Raw genomic sequence first — 24,444 nt, forward strand, 5'->3', positions numbered from 1 at the left:
AATGGATCGACATTGACCGTTATGGAAGTGGATCTCCAGCCACAACATATGGTGCCATAGGGGGTTTTTACATTCTTAGGACTGTTTGCTCAATAAGTATGGACTTGTCCCTAAAAATACTTTTACCATCGTAATTGAGGCAGCGAATGCAAGTTGCTTCAACAAAAATCAAAGTGATTCGATAGCAGGTCTTAAAGTGAACTTATCCGAAATTTTGTGTGGGAGGTACCGGATATGGTGGACAAACATAGTCCATATATCTGTTAGATATATTAGGATGTGTAAATTATGGACCAAATCGGCCACTCCCTTCAAGAGTTATCGTGCGCACAATTTTTTCGAACAATTTGGAACTTTTGTGGGGGAGGTACCTGAGGGAGTGGACCGACATGGCTTATCTTCGAACTTAAACAAAGTTTGGACATAATATTACGAAGGCCAAATTTTGGACGGAATCGGCATGTCCGTTCTAGAATTATCTTGCGCTCTAACAACTACACCTGATGTCATAGGGGGTTTTTCAACTTTCAGGCTATTTTCTCCGGAAGTATGGACTTGCCCCTGATGAAACTTATACCTTCTTATGGGGGAAAGTGAATATCAGTTGCTATAACAAAATTCAAAGCGATTCGAGAGCAGGCCCTAAACAGAACTTTTCCGAAATTTTGTATGAGAGGTACCCGAAGGAGTAGACCGATTGACCAAATCGGTTCCTCCCTTCCAGTGTTATCGTGCGCACAATTTTTTCGTATATTTTCGAACTTTTGTGTGGGAGGTACAGAAGGAGTTGACCGATATAGCCCATCTTCGAACTTAAATTTTGGGCAAACTATTACGAAAGCCAAAATTTGAACCAAATCGGTTCATCCGTTCGAGAGTTATCGTGCGCACCAGCCAGACAGACAGACGTATGGCCATGGCTAAATCGACTACAAATTGTCTGAAACGAATTCTGTCCAAGCATACTTGGGATCTAAAACCATTATTTCTATGAGGCACATTTTTAATAGTATCAAAGTGTATATACCACCGTTAGCCTAAGGGCTCAGGGTATAAAAATTAGTTTCTTATCTTTTATGAAGGTACTAATCTCTTCCCCTCTCCAATGCCTATTTCTGGAAAAAATGGAATATGCTAACATAAGAATACCAATATCAGTAGAAAAATCCTTTAAAAGGTTTCAACATCGAGCGGTATTGTTTACCTACCAATCTGAGAACCCGATATCAAAAACTAAACATAAAATGTCTGCCATTACGGTTGAATAAACCTTCAAAACCCGAAAATAGGGAGGCAGGTTCTGTGGGGGTTATATCGAAACGTGGATCTAAAAAGACAATTCTCTGCAGGAATGGTTTATGTCCCCACAAAGACTTTATACGGAATTTTACCAATTTCTGTAGGATAATGCGGCTAAAACTTGAAAATACCGAAAATCGGTATACTGAAAACCGAAAATACACAAAATCAGGCGGTACCATTTTATGGAGGCTATATCAAAACGTTGACATATACTGACAAATTTCTGGTAGAAAGTTTAGTAGTCCCAAGGAAGATTAAATACCATACCATACTTCGGCAAGATAATGTAGCTAAAACCGTCAAAATATCGAAAATCGCGTTGCGTTATTTGTGGCGTTATATGGAAGCTTTACCAAAACGTGGGCTCATATTACCTATTTTTGGTAGAAATGTTGTTTAGCCTCTGGAAACACAAAAAATTTATCCACATACATCAATCCGTTCGGACGCTAGAAAGATTTGCACAGACGGACATCGGATGGTGTATACAAATAGTAACCAGCATTATCCGGGCTGGATTTTGAATTCATGTTCTCGACAATTTACTTTTTGATTGACGAGAGGCGGCATTGTTTCTGAATTGCTTACATGCCTTAAGAAGTATTTGTTATCCACTATTTTTCTTATTTCATAACTGAAGTTGTTTCTCATTTTTACATTTATTAGTAGGGCCAGACCGACGATATGATACCTTACGCCACTGAGAATATGTAAAATATATATCGGAGCTAAATCCAAATCTGAACAGATTTCGATATAATTTTGCACATTTATGTCTAGACCAAATTCCACACATATTCCAATTTTTATTAAAATAGGACATATGTATGTATATAGCGTGTTAGGTGCATCAAATACCTCAAATCGGCCGAAAATACGTGTGGAACCGATTTCGATATTATTTCGCACAAATTCCGTCACACATTCCGAATTTCGTTGAAATTGGGCATATTTAACGTGTTTCGTGCATCAAATACTTTAAATCGACCGAAAATATATATATTGGAGCTATATCCAAATCGGAACACCAAATACCTTTAATCGGCCTAAAATGTATATGGGAGCTATATCCAAATCTGAACCGATTTTCACCAAAAGCAATAGCGTTCTTCCGATGGCTAAAAAATTATACGGCCATTGGGCGATCGACGGACATGTATAAATAGACTCAGAAAGTGATTCTATGTATATCCCTAAAAGGAACTATGGGTCTATATCGTTTCCTTTTGTATGTTACATACAAATGCACAAAGACATAATGTGGTATAGGGAATAAAGATCACACGAACTGCTGACAGTTTGCCTGAAAATAAACTGTTCGAAGATGTTCTTTCCTATTTCAACTGAGGACCTGACATCAGTTAATATCATCTTACAAAACGGGATGAGCTAAATGCAGAAATGGGTTGGAATACTATTGAATATATAGCGCTGTTGAAGATTACTTTTTAGCGACAAAAATATGATAAGCCCCGATCTATATCTCTTTGTTCATTTCCAGTATTTGCCGCGATGTAAACTGGTCAATGGTGGATTTGCAAGCTCTAAAGCCGAATTGATCCCTGACACTATCTTGTAGGCAATAGGGGGAAGACTTATGTCCCTATAGTTAGAGCATATTGATCATTTACTCAAAGAGTGACACATCACAAAAAATCATGTTTCGAGAAAAAATGCGTTTTAAATTGTAGATTGAAATTTGACTTCCCAACTGGAAAAGGTTAATACACAAAAAATAAAATAACTACATGGACCACTTTTCTAAAGTGCTAGCCAGATATCAGTGCTAAATTTTTGTGCAAGATCAAGCATGATTTGAAGTGTTTTAGTGCTTCATATACACGGTGCGCCTTAACTTATTTTAAATGGAAGGTGCTTACACCTGGAAAGTTTTTGCAGATTCTGAAACTACAATGATCATAGATGAGAAATATCAAGAAACAAAAAAATCGCCGGAGGGAATTTCAAATAAATCGCGATTTAAATTTACATTTTTATGGGTTCTTTAGGTTTTCACGATTTTGCTTGGAAATCGCGAGTCCAATGTAAATAAGTCTAAAAAAAGTTGTAGCTGTGAAAATTCTCCACAAGATTGACCTTTATGATATTTTCGTAGGTTTTACCGTTTTTGAGATATAGAAGTCCAAATTGAGACAATGTACTGACTTGACTGTATCTTCTCCTTATAAAACAATGTCATTACTGCAATTTCCCAAATTAAACATATATATCTTTAAAATGGTACAACCTAGGAAAAACTAAATCATCAAATCTTGTAGAGAATTTTCACAGCTTCAACATTTTCTTTAGTCCCATTTTGATATGACTTGCGGTTTCCAAGCAAAATCTTGAAGACTTAAGATAAAAACCTAAAAATGTGAACTAAACATATATATCTCAAAAATGGTAAAACCTACGAAAAAACCTAAAGGTCAGTCTTGTAGAGAATTTTCAGAACTACAAAGTTTTCTTTAGACTCATTTCGATACGACTTGCGGTTTCCAAGCAAAATCGTGAAAACCTAAAAAACCCTAAAATTGTGAATTTTGATCGCGATTTATTTAAAAATCCCTCCGGCGATTTTTTCTGTTGTTTTTATTTTTCTTATCTATGAACATTGATATTTCAGAATCCGCGAAATCTTCCCATGGGTAAGCGGTTTTCATCAAAAGTTAGTTAAGGCGCACTGAGTACGATATTGTTTTATAAGGAGGCGATACTTTGAACTTCTATATCTTAAAAACGGTAAAACCTACGAAAATATCATAAAGATCAATCTGGTGGAGAATTTTTACAGCTACAACATTATCCTTAGGCCCATTTACATAGGGCTCGCGGTTTCCAAGCAAAATCGTGGAAACATAAAGAACCCCTAAAAATGTGAACTTAAATCGCGATTTATTTGAAAATCCCTCCGGCGATTTTTTTGTTTCTTGATATTTCTCATCTATGATCATTGCAGTTTTAGAATCTGCAAAAACTTCCCAGGTGTAAGCACCTTCCATTTAAATTTGGTTAAGGCACACCGTGTATACTCAAAAAACTTTTATTATGTTTTATGCCAAACGGCTAGAAAATAAGCTGTAACTTGTTGAGTTTTAGAGATATCAACCTAAAAATTTGACACAAGATAAAGTAGAAGTCGTAAAAAAATAGAAATTGCTAACTACAAAGTCCCATTTTTTGAGTTATGTCACTCTTTGAGTAAATGAGCGATATATTCTTATCTCCTTTTTTTGGACGGGATACAGGATGCTCAGGTTCCAATCGTCGCGTTCGCTTTCTTTCTGCCAGATAGTGCAAAATAGCTGATGCATACACCTTATCAGCGTGTCGCATCCGGTTTTAAACAGCTCGGCTGGTAAGTCATGCTGCTGCCTTATTATTCTTTAGCCGGTTTATTGCTGACTTTATCTCATCTTGGCTGGGCGGTATGCCTTCAATACCATCTTCTGGGATTGGATCCGTGGCATCTTCGTCGTCTTTGCTACTGTTGGATACCAACAGTTTGGAAAAATGTTCATTCCATATCCTGAGCACACTATCTGTATCTTTTACCAGATTACATTGGTCGTCTCTACAGAAGAATGTACTACCAAAGAATTTTCAAACATCATATCTCGATTTTTTTACATTTCCGCTTTTCTAATTCTCTCTTTTTCCTGGGGAAAAGTTTCTCTCTCTCTCGTTTCTCCTCTTTCCTTTTCTCTCAATACCTCTCTCGAACGCTATGAGTTGCTACTGATTGTAGAGTATCCGCATTCTTCTCTTCAGTAGCAGCTCGAGCACCTGGTCATACCATGGGTTCCTTAGGGGAGGTCTCTGGTATCCATGTATGGATTTTGCGGCTGTTTACATGGAGAGGGCAATACTTTGCCACTGTGCTGATGAGTTTTCGGGACGAGTATTGTGTTGATTAAGCAATTAGGCCATTTGACTAGAATATGCTGTGGCTACACGGTGCTCTTAAAACAATTTTAAATGGATGGTGCTTACACCTGGGAATTTTTTTGCGGATTCTAACTACCATGTTCTTAGATGAGAAAAATCAAAAAAAAAAATCGCCTGAGCGCTTTTTAAATAAATGGCGATTCAAGTTGTCATTTTTAGGATTTTTAGGTCTTCAAGATTTTGCTTGGACGCCGCAAGTCCTATCGAAATAGGACTAAAGAAAATGTTGTAGCTATGATAATTCTACAAGATTGGCCTTTTGTGATAATTTCGTAGGTTTATAGAATTTCAAATTGGGACAATGCATTGACTGTATCGCTATCTTATAAAATAATGTCATACATGGTGCGAAAGGGGGGGGGAATTTTTGCGAATTTTGAAACAGCAATGTTCATACCCAGCAAAAATACTCATTACAAATTGGCCTACTTTCTCATTATTTTAACACGGGCATGTCATAGGGAGTAAGTACTTATTCTTGGCCTCTAAAAAATAGATAAATAAGTAGTTACTCCCTGGTTACTACAAGTCGTAACTACTTATTTACGTACTTATTTATTTACTTTTAAGTGCCAAAAAATAATTACTTACTCCCTATGACATGCCTGTGTTAAAATAATGAGAAAGTAGGCCAATTTGTAATGAGTATTTTTGCTGGGTAGGTGAGAAAAATCCTACAACAAGCAAAAATCGCTGGAGGGACTTTTAAATAAATCGCAGTCAACGTTCACATTTTTAGGTCTATTTTAGTTTTTGCGATTTTTCTTGGAAACCGCAAGTCCCATCGAAATGGGGCTGAAGATAATGTTGTAGCTGTGAAAATTCTCTAGAGGATTTACCGTTATGATTTTTTCCTAGGTCTTAATATTTTTGAGATATATAGATGTTCATATCACATGTTTGGCTTTTTTGTTAGGTTTTCGCGATTTGTTTGAAAACGGTGAGTCTCATCGAAATGGAACTAGGAAGAATCTATATGACTTGCTTTCGAAATGTTTTCCTAGGTTTTACCATTTTCGATATATATAAGTTAAGTTGGGACATTGTTTTATAAGGAGGCGATACAGTCAATGCATTGTCCCAATTTGAACTTCTATATCTCAATAACGGTAAAACCTACGAAATTATCATACAGACCAATCATGTACAAAATTTTCATAGTTACAACATTTTCAATAGGGCTTGCAGTTTCTATGCAAAATCGTGAAAACCTAAAAAAAAAACTAAAAATTTCAACTTGAATCGCGATTTATTTAAAAAGCGCTCAGGCAATTTTTTTATTTTTCTCATCTATGAACATTGTAGTTTCAGAATCCGCAAAAATTTCCCAGGTGTAAGCACTTACCATTTACATTTACTTCAAGTGGATGGCACAGTGGTGCATGACTTATTATAAAATTGGTCCCCTTTTAAAGCCTCCACCATAGTATAGAGGGTATATTAAATTTGTTTTGCGACCATATAAAGTATATATTCTTGATCAGGATAAGACGATCTAGCCATGTCCGTCAGTCCGTATGTTGTAATCACTTTAGAGTTCCAATAATTTTCACTACATTTTTTGACCGAACTACCTGTAGGTCCATGTGTTGGTATAGCCCTCATATAACGGTACCTCCCGATTTTCGGTATTTTGTGGATTTTAACTACATTTTTGACCGAACTACCTGTAATTTGACAGTTGAGGTTCCTAGTAATCACAAAATATCTCCAACAAAAATTGTAAACATAGGTCCATGTTTTGGTATAGCCCCTATATAACGGTACCTCACCATTTTCGGTATTTTGTGGATTTTAACTACATTTTTTGACCGAACTACCTGTGATTTCATGTTTGGGTTTCCCAGTCTACACAAAACATCTCCACCAAAAACCGTTAACATAGCTCCATGTTTTGGTATAGCCCCCATATAACTGTACCTCCCGATTTTCACTTTAATATAAGGTTCCCTACCGATTGAATACATTTTTAATGCTTTTTTACCTTATTTAGGTATCAGTGGTCACAAAATATCTCCGCCTAAAATTGTGGACAGGAAAGGAAATATTATTCCGTTTTAGTTCAGAATATTTATGGTGGAGGGTGTAAAAGTTCGGCCCGGCAGAACTTAACGCTTTTTATACCCTCCACCATAGGATGGGGGTATATTAAGTTTGTCACTACGTTTGTAACTACTCGAAATAATCATTGTAGACCCCACAAAGTATATATATTCTTGATCAGCGTGCAATTCTACATCGATATAGCCATGTCCGTCCGTCTGTCCGTCTGTCTGTCTGTCCGTCTGTCCGTCTGTGGAAATCACTCTAGCGTCCGAACGGATTGACGTAGGTTGATGAAATTTTGGGAAAATATGTTATATTTACGTAGGACTTTTGGTATTGAAAGCGGGCAATGTAGGTCCACGCTTTCGTATAGCCCCCATACAAAATGACGCGTGAAGCGTCGTCGTTTTAAGGAATTTTTAAGATATTTGGCCCATTTTACCACCGAATTGGTTGTAATTTGGTACTTTGTGTCTCCAGAGGCCAAAAAATATTCCTACCAAAGTTGGGTTATATAGGTCCACGTTTTGGTATAGCCCCCATATAAGGCCCCATATAAAGTACGCGTCATTTTAATATATTTTGAATGTATTAGACCCATATTGGTATTTTGTGTCTTCAGAGACCAGAAAACATTCCTACCAAAGTTGGGTTATATAGGTCCACGTTTTGGCATAGTCCCCACATAAGACCCCTTGTAAAGTACGCGTCATTTTAATATATTTTGAATGTATTAGACCCATTTGACCAAAGAATCGGTTGTAACTTTGTATTTTGTGTTTCCAGAGGCTAAGAAACATTTCTACCATAAAATGTTTATATAGGTCCACGTGTTGATATAGCCCCCATAATACAATATCTCCCGATTTTCGATATTTTGAACGTTTTAGCCTCATTATCACACCGATATGGCTGAAATTTGGCATTTAGTCTTCTTTAGGCGTATAAAACTTTCCCCCAGAAATTTGTAGGTATAGGTCCACGCCATCATATAGCCCCCATAGAACGGTACCTTCCGAATTTCGGTATTTTGAAAGTTGTGGCCACATTAATCCACCGAAATGGCTGAAATTTGTGGTGGAGGGTATAAAAAGTTCGGCCCGACCAAACTTAACGCTTTTCTTACTTGTTTACTTATTTACTGTTTTCCTCTACTAATCCCACAAAAATGCAAATTTACTTTTGATAATTCATTGACTGATTCAATTTTATTTGCTTTAAGATTTCTAACCTTTCTTAATTTTTTTTAATTCAATTCTTACAACTACAAATTATGTACAATTGTTAATTTAAACTAATTTGTTATAAACAATATTACATCTTCCCGCTCTTAAAACTATGGAATTGTTCCAAAAAATCACTTTGATCCTTGTGCCATTTTAGAAATGAGATCTAATTCTGCCTTAAAACTAATGTCAATAGAAACGGAATCGTTTTCTTATAAAGTCAAAAATTTCTTGGCCTTGCTGAAGAACTTATGCATTGATTTCGATCCCAAGAATTTCTTCTTAGATTTTTTGGATTTTTTCAACTCTTCGTTGTTGACGGGAACGCAGGGAACATCAGAGGTTTGGGAAGTTTCATTAATGGGCAATTCTTGTTCTTCCCTTGGCAAAGGTAGGGCGTGTAAGTTGACATAAAGATGAATGGGTGTAGAGTATTCGTTGACGAATATTCCTGAATCTTCTGAATCTGAGCTGGCATTACTATCGGAACCAGAATTACTGTATAAGCCTGTGGAACTTTTTCCATTCGATGATGAGGAAGAATAATAGTTGGAATCATAAAGTGTCTCATCGGAAGAGCAGATGTTGGTGTTGGATTCATATAAATCTTCATGTAGGCTACTGCATGTTGAGGCATCCAAACAGGTTACTTGACGGCGTTTCTTGTGTTGATTTTTTGATTTGTGGCAGCATTTCTTTTCCTCCAAACGGCTAATGGTTTCCAAACTCTCAAAAAATGTACTCAAATCCTGTTGTGTAAAATCGCCGGTATTTACTCCATTGAATTGCGAGGGGTTCTCTTCCATGGTATTATAATAAGTGTGTTGTTCAGAGTTCTTCTGCATTGGACGCATAGCGCTGGCGGTGGTGTGAGCATAAACGTAATCGTAGATTTCACTCATTTTGTTAAATTTGTTTTAAAGAACTATTTTTTTCTAAGACGTTAAACGTTGTTATCCTTGAAGGAATATCACAAAACTGATGACTTACTTCCTTCTTCCTTTCGTATTTATAGGCAAACGGAAGGTGTAGGTAATCCCTTACACTTTCTTCCTTTAAAACAACAATTTCCATTGTCATTATGTCTACTTTCCTTTTCACTTAGCATCAGCTCTATATCCATCTCACTTCCACTTGTTACACCTACCCTGCTCTAATTGGAATTGTTTAGTGCGTGTTTTACTCATCTGGCGGAAGCAGGTATTTCCTTCCGTAATGTCGCGTCCTAGTTTATAGCCTTGCAATTTCCTCTTCTTACCGAAAACGAAAACAAAATGATGTCTCGCCAAATCTCGTCAAACTAATGAATTATGAATTCCATTAGATTTGAATGAGTTTTAAAACACCTCCCCTAAATGTGTGTGTCTCTCTCATTCCCTGTTCGTGGTTTGCAATAATTGCAGCTTAAACTGGATTCTCTTCACTTAACTACATTTGAATTGTAAAATGATCGCAGTTTACTTATTGTCAAGTGTCTGTTTCTGGCCAATTTGAATTTTCTTCGTGTTCTTTTTAATGATGTCTGGTTGTGGGTGTTGCTGACACTTTATGTTATAATTGCAATGCAATTGAGTACAGCTAGGTTATGGATATTAAATGATAAATTATGGAAATGCGTGCGCGACTAATGTGCAATAAGAATATTTTAATTATTGCAAGTGACCTGTCTTAATATGGATTAAATGAGAATTTGTCCATGAAAAATTAATATATCAAGACTTCTATCAGTAAAAACGTCTCGGAAGTGTTTTAGTTCTCCGTAAACTCAAAAAACTTTGTTGTTGATTTATGACACACTCGTAGTAAATGAGCTGTAACTCGTTGAGTTTTAGAGATATCAGCATGAAAATTTTACACAAGATAAAGTAAAGGTCGTAGAAATAGAAATTGCTAACTCAGAAAACTCATTTTTTGACTTATGCCACTCTTTGAATATAGAATATATTTCCTATATTCAGAATGGTATTGATTAAAAGGCTTTCTATAGAACAGACAGGGTGCCACCGTGGTGCAATGGTATGCACACGCGCCTTGCACACATAAAATCGTGGGTTCGATTCCCCGGCCAGGCAACATCAAAACACTTTTCAACGGTGGCAAAATACCGCTCAGTAATGTTGGCGACATTTCCTGAGTATTTCAGTCATGTAAAACTTCTCTACAAAAGTGGTGTCTTAGACCCGCCGTTCGGACTCGGTCCCATACCATTGAACTAATATGAATCGGGGTGCACTCATTAATATGAGAGAAGTCTCCCTTGTCCCTTATGGGATGTTTGTGGAACAATTATATTGTTATAGAACACACAAACGCTTTCATCCGATCATCTACAGGGGAGTACATGGTCCTTTGAGTCGTCTATTATGGAATAAATTAAACATACCTACTGTGGAGTATATTGCTTTTGAAGTCATCTGCTGTGGAGTAAATGATTTTTGGGTCATCTAATGCGTTCCAAATATACCTTGGTGTCGTATACTCTAAAGTTGACACCCTTAGGGTCATATACAGTGGGGTAGATTACCTTTGATGTCATCTACTGTGGATTGGGTGGTCTTTGGATGATCTAATGCGTCGAATATGGAACAGATTACCTAGGGTTGACAGTTGAGTAAATGAACCTTAGTGTCGTCTAAAGTGGAGTAGATGGATCTAAGAGCACTGCTGCTTAAAGTCATCCGCTATGAATAAAATCTTTGTGGAATATTACACCTAGGGTAATCTATAGTGGAAATAATGAACCTACTCCACTGTAGATTAGAAGTAAATGGGCCTTAGGAGCAGATGCCCTTTGAAATGGACATAACAGTAATCGCCTGTGAGCAGATGACTCCTTAAGGTCCTGCTATGGAGTAGATGGACCTAAGGGTCATATACTGTATGTATTCTACCTTTGAGATAAGCTGTACTGGAGGTCTTCTATCAAATGAAAGCATTACATTATATTTCAGAAATCATTTAGTAGATCTTATTTTCATAGATGGTTGGATAATTTTCCATTCTTAAAAACACTCAAATTTCATTCATAGTTCAATTGGATTTCAAAATCTTCTTAAGAAGTTCCTGCATGCATAGAACCTCTAGAAGGCATATTCCCCTAGAAAATCCTTTAGAACTCTTCTATCCACGAAAGACCTTTAAAAGATCTGCTATCCATATAGGATCCATAGAAATCCTTTATAAGGACTTCTGTCCATAGATGACGTTATATCGATAAAAAACGTTAAAATCTATTCTATCCACAGAAATGTTAATCGAATGTTTTCTACCCAGATAAAATCCCTAGAAGGTCATCTACCCATAGAAGATTTTTAAAAGTCTCTTCCCACGAAAGACTTTCGGAGGGTCTTCCATTAATAACATACATACAATTTCTCCAAAGGGAGTACAATGAGTGCACTCCGATTCATATTGGCTCATTGAATAATACACATTCACAGTCGTATATTCTTACTATATTGTTCGACTTCGTAAATAAACGAGGTATTCACAATGATGTTACCATCGTACATGGGAGACAGTTTACTTCCTTCCCAAAAGGAGCCATATCAAGTTGAGGGGGGCAAGTTGAGGAGGGGCAAGGGGTTTAGAGGAGCAAGTTGCCCCCTCAACTTACCAGCAGACGGACGGAGTTGCTAAAAACCCAAAAATGTAAAATGCGAAAAATTGCACAACTCATCTTTTTTTCAACCAAATTCATTAGTTTTTCTCATTTTCGAAAGTTAACTTAATTTTCTTTTTGGTAAACATAAGAATTTATACTCTTTGGTATCTTCTAAGCAGCCTAGATTACGAGGAATAACATTTTGCAGTTTATTGATGGTTTTTTTTCACACTTCAGCCACTAAAACTTGGTAATTTGTTAACTGATTTAAAAACTCCGTAGCTTGTTCGAAAGATATTATTCGCCCTTTAAAAAACGGCCAATAGAAATTAGTTGTAAAACAAGTAAAAAAGCCTCAGTCCTAAAGAAAATATGTAACATGAAATACTTCTGACGTCTGTATAATACGATGTACAATGTATGGACCAAATCGGTTTCTCTCTTCAAGGGGTTATGTTACATACTACCCAGTTTAGTTTGATGCCGGCAGGCTTTTTTGAGCTTTTGGGCCATTGTCTCAAGAACTAAGGACTTGCCCCCGAAAAAAATGTACCGTTGTAATGGGAAAATCGAATACAAGTTGTTACAACAAAAATCAAAAAGATTCGAAGGCCAAATTTTGGACCGTTTCGGTTGATCCATTCGAGAGTTATCGTGCGCTCCAGCAGCTACACATGGTGGCATAGGGGGTTTTTACAGCTTCCGGACCATTCTTTCATGAATGGGGGCAGCGAATACGATATGATATGACGATATTACAAATATGGACTTTGAGAGTTGTCGTACGCACCATTTTAGCGAACATTTTTGAACTTTAGTGGGAGAGGTACCTGAAGGAGTGGACCGATATGGCCTATCTTCGAACTTATACTAAGTGTGGACAAAATATTCGAACTTATACTAAGTTTGTACAAAATATTATGAACGCCAAATTTTGGACCGAATCGACCGATCCATTTGAGAGTTATCGAGCACTCCAACCACAACACATGGTGCCATAGAGTTTTTACATCTTTCGTGCTCTTTTCTCATGAAGTATGGACTTGCTCTGATAAAAGGACCCTCGTAATGGGGACAGCGAATAAAAGTTGTTAAAACAAAAATCAAAGCGATTCGAGAGCAGGTCCTAAACTAAACTTCTGCAAAATTTTGTGTAGGAGGTACCCGAAGGAGTTGACCGATAGAGTCCATATTGGGATCTCATCTATGTCTGGTAGAAATTTCACGATGTGCAATGTATGGGCCAAACACGTTACTGCCTTCAGGAGTTATCATGCGCACAAATTTTCCGAACATTTTCGAACTACCTAAAAGAATGGAACGATATAGCTCATCTTCGGACTTAAACTAAGCTCGGACAAAATATTACTATGGCCAAATTTCAGGCCGAATCGGCAGATCCGTTCGAGAGTTATCGTGCGCTCCAACTACTACACATGGTGCCAGACAGACAGACGGACGGACATAGCTAAATCGACACCAAATTGTCTGAAACAGATTTCGTCCAAACATACTTGCGGTCTAAAACCATTATTTCGATGAGGCACATATGAAAGTGTATATCACGAATATTGTCAATTATTTCATATTCCATTTCAGAAAAAAAGGATAAATTTTTTTCGCGCTGCATCAATGATTTTTGATATGTAGGTTAAGAAAAAAATTCCCAAGTACGAATCTGGTCGCGAGCCAATTTTTGGTTGTTGCGGACAAAAGTTATGGCGCTATTTTTCGCTTTTTAAGAAAGAAAATATTATAAAAACGCTAATTATTTTAATGAGCACAATTGCTACAAAAAAGTTCTCTCGAAGTGACTTCAGCGAGTAGATTGCATAATACCTGCAAAATGTTACACAGAATTTGCGGAATGTACATAAAATTGACAAATTATTGAATATAAGTCAACTTTTTTCAAAATTAAGGCCCATTTAGTGGTCATAAAATTACATAAAAATTTGTTGTAGATCAAAACTTCACGGCGAATCAAATGAGACTACAATCATACAGATTGGTGTTATAGTTTCGATGCTACAGCCAAAATAAGCATATATTTTGGTCAAAAAAAAAATTTTTTGTTTGAAAAAATATTTGTTCACATGCATTATGTAGTAGAAAATAATGTAAAAATCTGTAGGAATGCTTCCTTCATTATGCTTAAATCTCCAAATAAAATAGACAAATTTTGCTTTATTGACATTCATATTAAAGCTTTCCCGTTAGGGAAGGTAATTGGGTTGATGAGGATATATCTCAAAGCTTCTGAAATGGAAATAGAGGTCAAATAACCCATTTTAATTTATATGCATTTTAAAGTACGTGTAAATCGCGTAATTATCGAAATCATTTTGTCCGCATATGATTTTCATGTACAGCAAGACCATATCTATTAAGTTGTATATATTTTTCGAAATATAATTTGGACTCTAAGATGTAGCATCGGCTGCATCTTAGCATTAAAAAACCTATAAAATATCGCTAATTTGCGCAAAGTGCATACAATTTTTGTCCGCACCCGATTTCAGTGTCCACCATGAAAATCTACATCGATATACAGTCAGAGTCAAAAGAAAGTTTACACCTCACAAAAATTGTTAATAGCTTAATTACACCGGTATAATGATATAATAAATATAAAACACAAATACAATTTTTTTAAGTATTTAGTGTTGAATTAAAATCCAGAAAATATTAGGCCTTGTATAAGGTTAATTATGAAATAAATGAAGATAGATAAAATAACCCCCAATTTTAAGAGTCAAAAGAAAGTTTACACTCTTGCCAAAAGTAAGACTTTTTTTAATTCTTTAGCTTGATATGCCTTTATTTTGGCTTTTTAGCTTGTATTTATTCAATTCGAGTGTCTAAATAATAAATCCACCAATATTTTGGTGAAATCCGGTGATAATACCCCATTGGACTCGAATTACTGCTTTCGGGCAATTTTGGCACAAAATGGGGCTTTATTTAATATTCTTTTGGATTTTTTCGGTAAGTACTCAATGGATTTGAGTTCTAGAGACCACAATGAGTAATCCTAGATGCATGGGGGTAAAACATAGCAATACGTTATCCATAAATATGGGCGAAGCCTTCATATCCCTGCCCACATGTCAGATCCCCCTTTGATATAATCCCCATTTCAGTTCACTAGGATCTGTGATCTCGTGTCAATATGAGTATATGATATTTTTCTTGTATCCTTGAACCCATACAAACTGTTTCTTTGAAGCCCGCTTCTATCAGGCACCCGATGAACACTTATAGGACACGCCATCAAGTTTGATTTTGTATACAACATTTTCATCGTTAAAAGCTTCGTTCACATTTTTCGACAGTTATGGCATATTTTGCGACGAAATATGTGAAAATGGTTATGATGTTATATAAAAAAATTTTCCCCAACTATATTTGGTGAAAAACTCCAAACCTGTGGAAAAATATGAACGAAGCTTTTAACGGTGAAAATGTTGTATACAAAATCAATCTTGACGGAATGTCCTATATATGTTCATCGGGTCCCTGACAGAAGCGGGCTTCAAAGAAATATTTTGTATGGGTTCAAGGATAAAAGAACAATATCATATACTCATATTGACACGAGATTACAGATCCTAGTGAACTGAAATGGGGCTTATATCAAACTGGGATCCGGCATGTGGGCAGGGATATGAAGGATTCGTCCATATTTATGGATAACATATTGCTATGCTTTACTCCCATGCATCTAGGATCACTCATTGTAGTCTCTAGACCTCAAATCCATTGAGTACTTACCGAAAAAATCCAAAAGAATGTTAAATAAAGCCCCATTTTATGCCAAAATTGCACGAAAGCTGTAATTCGGGTCCAATGGGGTATTGTCACCGGATTTAACCAAAATACTGGTGGATTTATTATTTAGACACTCGAATAGAATAAAAACAAGTTAAAAAGCCAAAATAAAGGTTTGTCAAGCTAAAGAATTAAAAAAATGTCTTACTTTTGGCAAGAGTGTAAACTTTCTTTTGACTCTTAAAATTGGGGGTTATTTTATCTATCTTCATTTATTTCATAATTAACCTTATACAAGGCCTAATATTTTCTGGATTTTAATTCAACACTAAATACTTAAAAAAATTGTATTTGTGTTTTATATTTATTATATCATTATACCGGTGTAATTAAGCTATTAACAACTTTTTGTGAGGTGTAAACTTTCTTTTGACTCTGACTGTATATCTATTTCAAGGGGATCAATCAAGAACCGTGGATATAGCATCACACACTTTTTTTTGGGATAAAATGAATGTAGCTCCCTTTTCAGTGAAGATTTCAAATCACTGTTTCCGCTAAAACGAAGATGCTGCACTAGTTTTATCATTGCAGTGAAAACGACCCGCAGAAAACGCGATAAAATACGCTATATTTTCAAAAACAATTTTAGGTGAATTTCCTACTTTGGAATTTCTCGTAACTCGCGTTTTAGTAGACGGATTTTCACGGAGAACGATTTATTGGATCCGGAACGTAAAAAACTAAAATGTGCAATCAAGTAAGAGGAGATCGAATGACAATTGTAAAAATTAGGCCCGAAAAATGTGATTTTTAGAAAAATGTTCGCACAAAATTTCCGCATTTGGATGCAGATTTCTATGAAGCTGTGTAGACTACATTCACGACACATATATAAAATAACTCAGAATCGCGAGTTCTACAATCCTATATATGTTTTTTTGAAAAATCTGTTTGCGGAATGAAATTAGAAGAAAATTTAAAAAAAAACACTGTAAATCTGGCTTCAAAATGTCAGCATCATTTAATGGTAGAAGCAGATCAAATTTTGAGAAGTAATACATTAGTGAGATGATCCTTATTTAGTTTGCTTCTACTTTTACTTTGACAGGAAAGTCGAGAGACGTGTGGTTTACTCACAAATCGAGAGAAAACAAAAAAAGACATGTTGGCTTCAACCCATTTTTACCCATTTTTTAACATAAATATAGCCACAGCTTCCACGCAAATTATCTTTTAAGGCCAATATTTTTTGCCACGTACAAAAACATTTCATTTTATCCAAAAATATTTAATTGGTATAATATACAATCACAAGTCGCGTGTTCTAAAAGGGTAAACCTTGGCTTCAGCTATGTTAAATTTTCAAAAATATTGGTGATATACCCTCGTTAGCGTAGATGCTGAGGGTATAAAAAGAAGCTATGCCCGTTTAAAGTGGAAAATCTTAGAAACTAGAGTTGGGTAATCTTGTTCCTAGTACATTGTACTAGTTCCAAAACGTATGTGAAATATCATGAAATATAACGTGTGATATTAAATATACGCAGTTTGTTCAAAGAAAAAGTGTGGGCTATTGGAACTGCGAAGTGAACTAGATAGTTCCATACAGTTCCTTTGGCACAACTCTATTAGAAACCCCGTTTTTCACTACATTAGTTTTTATAAGGCAAGTAAAAAAGTACCAGTCGGCTTTGCCGACAGAGATATACCCTCAGCCTATGTGAATTGAAAATTTCATCTACGGTCAGATCGAATGTATTTAGAGTCTTTTCAGTATTTTGTAACCTTTTTTAAACTTGTCGACGAAAATATGGATTAGGATTAAAGTTCAAAAGTGTTGCAGAAGAGGAACTTAAAGGAATGAACCGACATAGTCCATTATGGAAGTGGATCTTATTTTGGGAGTCATATCTTTACGTTAGATATCGAGCCCACTAGACATTTCAGTGGGTCATCATATTACTTTTGGACCAGTATGCCAGGAAGCATGGACTTGTCCACGGAAAACATAATATCGCTGTAAACAGGACAACAACGAACAGCATCGGTATACCTTTCCAAAGGATCTTCGAACAGACCCTAATCTGCACTAAGACACAAATGGGAACTTCTGTGGGTATGGGCCATTTCACAAGTTCGAGAGTTATTGTGCTCTGCAGCCACTACATATGGTGTCATAGGGGTTTTCTTACACCTTTCTGTCTGTTTTCTCAAAAAGTATGGACTTGCCCCTGAAAAACCTTTTACCGTCGTAATTGAGGCAAAGTGATTCGGGAGCAGGACTTATAGTGAACTTATCCTTAGTTTTGTGTGAACGGTACCCGAAGTAGTGGACAAATATAGTCCATATTCTAACCTGATCTATATCTGGTAAATATATTAAGATGTGTAAAGTATGGACCACATCGGTCATTCCCTTCAAGAGTAAATAAAAGGCCAAATTTTGGACCAAATCGGTTGATCCGTTCGAGAATTATCTTGCGCTCCAATCACTGCACACCGTGTCATAAGGGTTTTTTTGCACCTTTCAGGCTATTTTCTCAGGAAGTATGGACTTACCCCTGATGAAGATTGAACCATCGCATGCAGTAAATACAAGTTGTTACAACAAAAATCAGAGAGATTCGAGAGCAGGTCGTAAACTGAACTTTTCCGAAATTTTTGTGTGGTAAGTACCCGAAGTAGCGGATCGATTGAGTCCATACTAGAACCTCATCTAAGTGTGATAGAAATTTCACGATGTGCAAAGTATGGACCAAATGTGTAACTCCCTTCAAGAGTTATCGTGCGCACCGATATAACCCATCTTCGAACTTAAACTAAGTTGAACAAAATATTACGAAAGCTAAATTTTGGGCCAAATCGGTTCATCCGTTCGAGAGTTATCGTGCGCACCAGCCAGTCAGACAGATAGACGAACGGACATTGCTGAATCGACTCCAAATTGTCTGAAACGGATTTCGTCCAAACAGTATGTGGGGTCTAAAACCATTATTTCGATGAGGCACATTTTGCTCGTAAAAGTATATATAATAGGCTGGGGCGATTTGTGTGGAAGGAAAAAACCTTAATGGGCGCTTCGCGTTTCTGATTCCTGGGATTGAACTGAGCAAAATAGTCCACTAGACCATATGTCTACAGTGAAAATCGAGCCTCCCGATTTTTACTTGAAGTTTTTTATTTACTTTGTGTTTTTCAAAATAGTCAGGCTTAATCCCATAGTCGTTGTTTTAATATTTTATTAAAACAACTTTAATTTATTAGTGGGAAAAATTGGCGATGTTTACCAAGGGATAAGGCAGGGGAGACTGTAGTTTCAGATCCATGGTTTCTTGTTTTTCAACAAGAAACTTTTTATACCCAAGTGTCAATTGCCCGCTCAAATAGATACGTGTGAAAAGAAATACTCTGATCGAGAATTTCTTTGGCACTACCTAAACTCGAGCAACTTCACTTGCAAACAAAACCAAATCTTTCACATTGCTATGCGTTCGTTGATTCTCTGCGAAAAATACATAACTAATTTGTTGGTATTGCATACTACAGTTTTTATTTAGCTACGTTTTTTGGGAAAATGACGTAAAATTTTACATTTAGGGTTCCTAGAGGCCAATAAACTTCTCCACCAAAAATTATGGACATAGGTCCATGTTTTCGTATAGCCCCCATATAACGGTACCGCACGAATTGAGATATTTTGATTTCTTTTGCTAAATTTTTTTGGTGAATCAGCTATAATTTGGCACTTAGGGTTCTCCATGATCAAACATGATCGATAGTGTTGGAAATATGTAATGAAAACTACTTGTTTATCTTAATTTGAAATTGAACTTTTTGTTTACCAATATTATTTTTCTGTAACATAGTAAGCTTTGATTTGAAATAATGTACAATACATTTCTATTTTGTCAACATTAAATATTTTTCTCATTCTCTTGTTAACTTTTGTGAAATAAACATTAATTGAATTTGTAATATAAATTGTGGTGTTTCTTCTGCGTTTTGCTCTGACAAAGGTTATGGGCCCTTGCACATAAAGAACCAAGGAATACATCAGAATATGGCGTCAACATTCAATATCGAGAAATTGGAAGAAAGCAATTATGGTGGATGGTGGATTCATATGAAAAGTCTCCTGATACATTCAGATCTTTGGGGTTATGTTTGCGGAGAAATTGTGAAACCTGAAGATGGTGTGGGGCAAATTGAATGGAATCGGAAGGATCAAAAAGCGCTTTCTTCAATATTCCTGTGCATGAAAAGTGACCAACTTAGTTTAGTCAAAAATTGTGTGACATCTCGAGAAGCATGGGTAAAACTTGAAGAAAAATTCCAACCTCGAGGACCATCAACAAAGGTTTTGCTGTTTAGAAGGATCTTATCAACGAAAATGAATGTAGGCCAAACAATGAATGAACATCTGAAGATTTTTAATGAAACAACAAATAAACTACATGAAATTGATGTCAACATTCCCGATGAAATTTTAGTTATAATATTGTTGAGCAGTTTACCTGAAGACTATGAAAGTTTCGTGGTTGCCATGGAATCCAGAGACTCCTTACCATCTTTAGCAGTACTCAATAATAAGTTACTTGAAGAATTTGAAAGAAGAACATCAAGAATCAGATTGGAGGATAGCCAAGAAGTGTTTTTGTCAAGAAACGTGCAAAAAAGTTTGAAAATAAACGAAGATGGTAAGATATTAAAGAGAATCAAATGTTTCAAATGTGGAAAAGCAGGGCATATAGCAAGGGATTGCTTTAGTAAAAGTTCTAAATCAAATGCAATGTTACATGGATCAAACTCATATAATTTGTCGAGTGAAACCTGGGTGCTGGATAGCGGAGCAACGTGTCACATGTGTTGTACACGGAAAAATGAAGTTACATTTCGAAATCACAAGGAGCGCATTGAATTGGCCGGAGGTTATCATATATTTTCAGAGGGAATATGCCATATAAAACTGGAGACAAATAATGGAGAAACAATTGATCTTAAGGAAGTGCTATTCGTACCTGATTTAAAATTCAATTTCATAAGCATTGCAAAGTTGGCCGAGAACAAACAATTTGCGACTTTTGATGACACATATGTTAAAGTTAGAGATATTCAAGAACGTGTCGTTTTGAATGGACATAGAAACGGTAATCTGTATGTTTGTGAAACAAAAGCAAATATGGTACATGGTATGTATTCAGAATCAAATTTCATAAAATGGCACAAACGGTTTGGGCACTTAAATGTTAGAGATATAACTGATTTATCAAAAAAGGGGATGGTTCAAGGAATGAATGCGGTGCAAATGCCAAAGAATTTTGAATGTAAATCATGCTTAAAAGCGAAAATTTGTTTTAAACCATTCCCAAAAGAGGCAACATTTAGAGCTAAAGAACCACTAAAATTAGTTCATACGGACGTTTGTGGTCCAATGAGAGTTACTTCGGCTGGAGGATCCAGATATTTTGTCCTCTTTATTGACGATTATTCCCGCATGATGTTTGTCTATTTTCTAAAGAAAAAAAGTGATGTTTACAGAGCTTTCACCAATTTCATTTCAATGGCTGAAAGGCAGACTTCAAAGAAATTAAAAGCTTTACGTAGCGACAATGGCAAGGAGTATCTTAGTTCCGAATTTTCATTTAATCTTGAGAACCTTGGTATCAAACGGCAATTTATAGTTGAATATACTCCACAGCAGAATGGAGTAGCCGAAAGGGCCAATCGCACCGTAGCACAGTGGTCGAAAGCACTGATCTAGCGGCGCGAAATTAATAACTTGCAAACGTATTGAGATACGTCACTGAAATTTGGCATAAACTCAGCTTGTACCTGTGGGTAATAATGGGCTAAATATGAACAATATCGCCTGATGTTTTGGTATAGCCCCCATATAACGGTACCTTAAGATTTTTGGTATTTTGAGGATTAAAGCCACAATTTCGTAGCAAATTACCTGTAATTTGGTACTTAGGGTTCCTAGTGGTCAAAAAATAATTTCAACAAAAATTATGGACATAGGTGCACGTTTTGATATAGCCCCCATGTAACCGTACCTCCCAATTTAAGGTATTTTGAATATCATGACCACATTTTTAAACCAACTTGGCTGTAATTTTGCATTCCGTGTTCTCACTGCGTATAAAATCTTCTTACAAAACATTTTCAACACGGATTTATGTTTCGATGTAGCCCCTTTTATGGTACCCCCGATTCGTTGAATTTTTACTTGTTATCCCATATTTAATAACATATTTAGCTATAATATGGTATTATAGTGTCTCCGGGGGTAGAAATCCTGCTTGCAAACATTTCTCAAGATAGGTCCATATTTTGATTTAGCTCCCATACAAATGCACAGCTAAATTTGTTTGAATTTCATGCAAAATCCCTTTTTTTAAAAGTGCAGTCATCAAAAGATTTGCAAATATTTGCAGCCCAAATGTGGTTATTCCGTATCCAGAGAGTCCAATTTCTTTCCCCAAAAAATAATCGAACCTAAGTTCGGCTAAGTTTACAAGATGCACTCTATGGAACAAGCGCGTACAACCCATAAAAACACAAAAAAAATTGAATTTTTTGAAAATTTATTGCTATATAACTAAGTACTTCCAGACCCCAAACTAATTTTTATAATTTAAATCTCACCCTCTACTATTAATTGAATATAAATCTTGTCCAGTTTCATTACGAATACATTTAACATTTAAACAAATATGAAGTTAATTTTTTGCAACAATTTTTTAAAATCTGATGCAACAAAAACTCATGCATTTGATAGTGAATAACTGAGTGAATATTTACAACAACAAAAATTAAAAAACAAAATCTTTGTCTGCGAAGTGTCTGTAATCGATACAATGGAAAATATTTTGCAATTTTATAGTTGGATTTTTTGACTTTTGCGCCGCTAGATCAGTGGTTTCGACCAGTGTGCGTAGTGGAGATGGCACGATGTATGCTAATTGATTAAAATTTGAACGAAAACTTATGGGGCGAGGCTGTAGATACAGCTGTATATATAAGAAATAGATGTCCTAACAAATCTCTATGTGACAAAACTCCAGTTGAAATGTGGAGCGGAATTAAACCTACCGTATCGCATTTGAAGATATTCGGATGTCGAGCCATTATGCTTAATAAAAGGCCAGGGAAATCAAAGTTTGCATCCAAAGGTATTGAGTGTATTATGACAGGTTATTCTGCAGAATCAAAAGCATATAGATTGTTGGATATTAAAACAGGAAAGCTGTATAAATGCAGAGATGTCAAGTTTTTGGAAGATTCGGTTGAAAACAACTCCGAATATGATATTTTCCCTAAAGTCTGGTTGAGTGAAGATAGTTTTTCAGAATTATCAACAAAAGAAATACAAAAAGAACCAAACCATCAACACATTGTCTTGCCGATTAGTGAAAGTTCTGAAAATAATATTGATTTAGATCCACGAGAAATAAATGAAGCGGAAAGCGAAAATGAACCAGAAGACGATGTCAACTACAGAGTGCTTAGATCTGGAAAGAGAATACGTTTAAATAATGTACTATCCAAGGAGAATAATGTTATATGTCCAAAAGATTTTGCAGAAGCGGTAGCGGTTCCTGAAAGTGACAAATGGATTAAAGCAATGGAAAATGAATTTCAAGCATTAATGTCCAAAGATACGTGGGAGTTAGTCAGAAAACCAGAAAATGAACGAGTTCTGAAAAATAAGTGGGTATACACAGTTAAGCAAGATAAGGAGGGGAAGTTTGATAGATGTAAGGCAAGGCTCGTAGCAAAGGGATGTGGCCAAATATATGGAATAAACTATACTGAAACGTTTTCCCCAGTAACGAGATATGCAACGGTAAGGACTGTTTTGGCTTTGGCAGTGGAATACAAACTATTTGTTCATCAACTGGATGTCACTACCGCATATCTAAATGGCACAATAGATGAAGATATATTTATGGAACAACCAAAAGGATTCGAAGATCCCGATAATCCTGATATGGTTTGCAAACTTAAGAAATCTATATATGGATTAAAGCAATCCGGTCGTATGTGGAACGAAAAACTTGATGCAGTATTGAAAAAGATTGGTTTTATTCGCTGTACGGTTGAGAGATGTGCATACGTGATGAATAAAGAAGGCCAATACAATATAATTGTCGTATATGTAGACGATATAATGTTGGCATGTTCTAATATGAGAACAATGAATTCTATTAAGTCAGCTCTTAAAGCAGAGTTTGAAATTATTGACAAAGGTCCAGTTAATTTTTTCTTGGGGATGGAGATTGAAAGAAAAGAATCAACTGGCAGTATAAGCTTATCCCAGAAGAAAATAATAAGAGAGTTATTGGAAGAACAAAAGATGGAAAATACCAGAAAATGTAGCACACCTTTAGATCCTGGATCAAAATATAAAAATTGTCAAGATTGTTCCAATTGTAGTAAAGTAGACGTGACAAAGTATCAATCGCTTATAGGTTCCTTGATGTATATAGGAATTTGCTCGCGTCCTGACATTGTTCATGCTATCAATAAGCTATCCCA

At 35.9% G+C, this 24,444-nt stretch overlaps 1 protein-coding gene across 1 annotated transcript; it reads left to right on the forward strand.

Moving 5' to 3' along the window:
- The first annotated feature begins 19,963 nt into the window (after window positions 1-19,963).
- Window positions 19,964-24,033, forward strand: LOC141392238 (uncharacterized). Its single transcript, XM_073965188.1, has 4 exons — window positions 19,964-21,092; window positions 23,112-23,663; window positions 23,736-23,971; window positions 24,013-24,033. The coding sequence occupies exons 1-4, from the start codon at window positions 19,964-19,966 to the stop codon at window positions 24,031-24,033; spliced, it is 1,938 nt and encodes a 645-aa protein (XP_073821289.1).
- Window positions 24,034-24,444: the final 411 nt, after the last annotated feature.

The sequence above is a fragment of the Musca autumnalis genome, unplaced genomic scaffold, assembly GCF_047663935.1.
Source record: "Musca autumnalis isolate F117 unplaced genomic scaffold, ASM4766393v1 scaffold_2, whole genome shotgun sequence".
Lineage (NCBI taxonomy): Eukaryota > Metazoa > Arthropoda > Insecta > Diptera > Muscidae > Musca > Musca autumnalis.

Excerpts from the sequence above, each read along its gene's own strand:
- LOC141392238 (XM_073965188.1), top strand. The coding sequence starts at position 19,964 with ATGGCGTCAACATTCAATATCGAGAAATTGGAAGAAAGCAATTATGGT. Across the intron at positions 21,093-23,111 it reads AAAAGCAAATATGGTACATG|AATCAAAAGCATATAGATTG; the intron begins GTATGTATTCAG and ends GTTATTCTGCAG. Across the intron at positions 23,664-23,735 it reads GGAGGGGAAGTTTGATAGAT|TAACGAGATATGCAACGGTA; the intron begins GTAAGGCAAGGC and ends CGTTTTCCCCAG.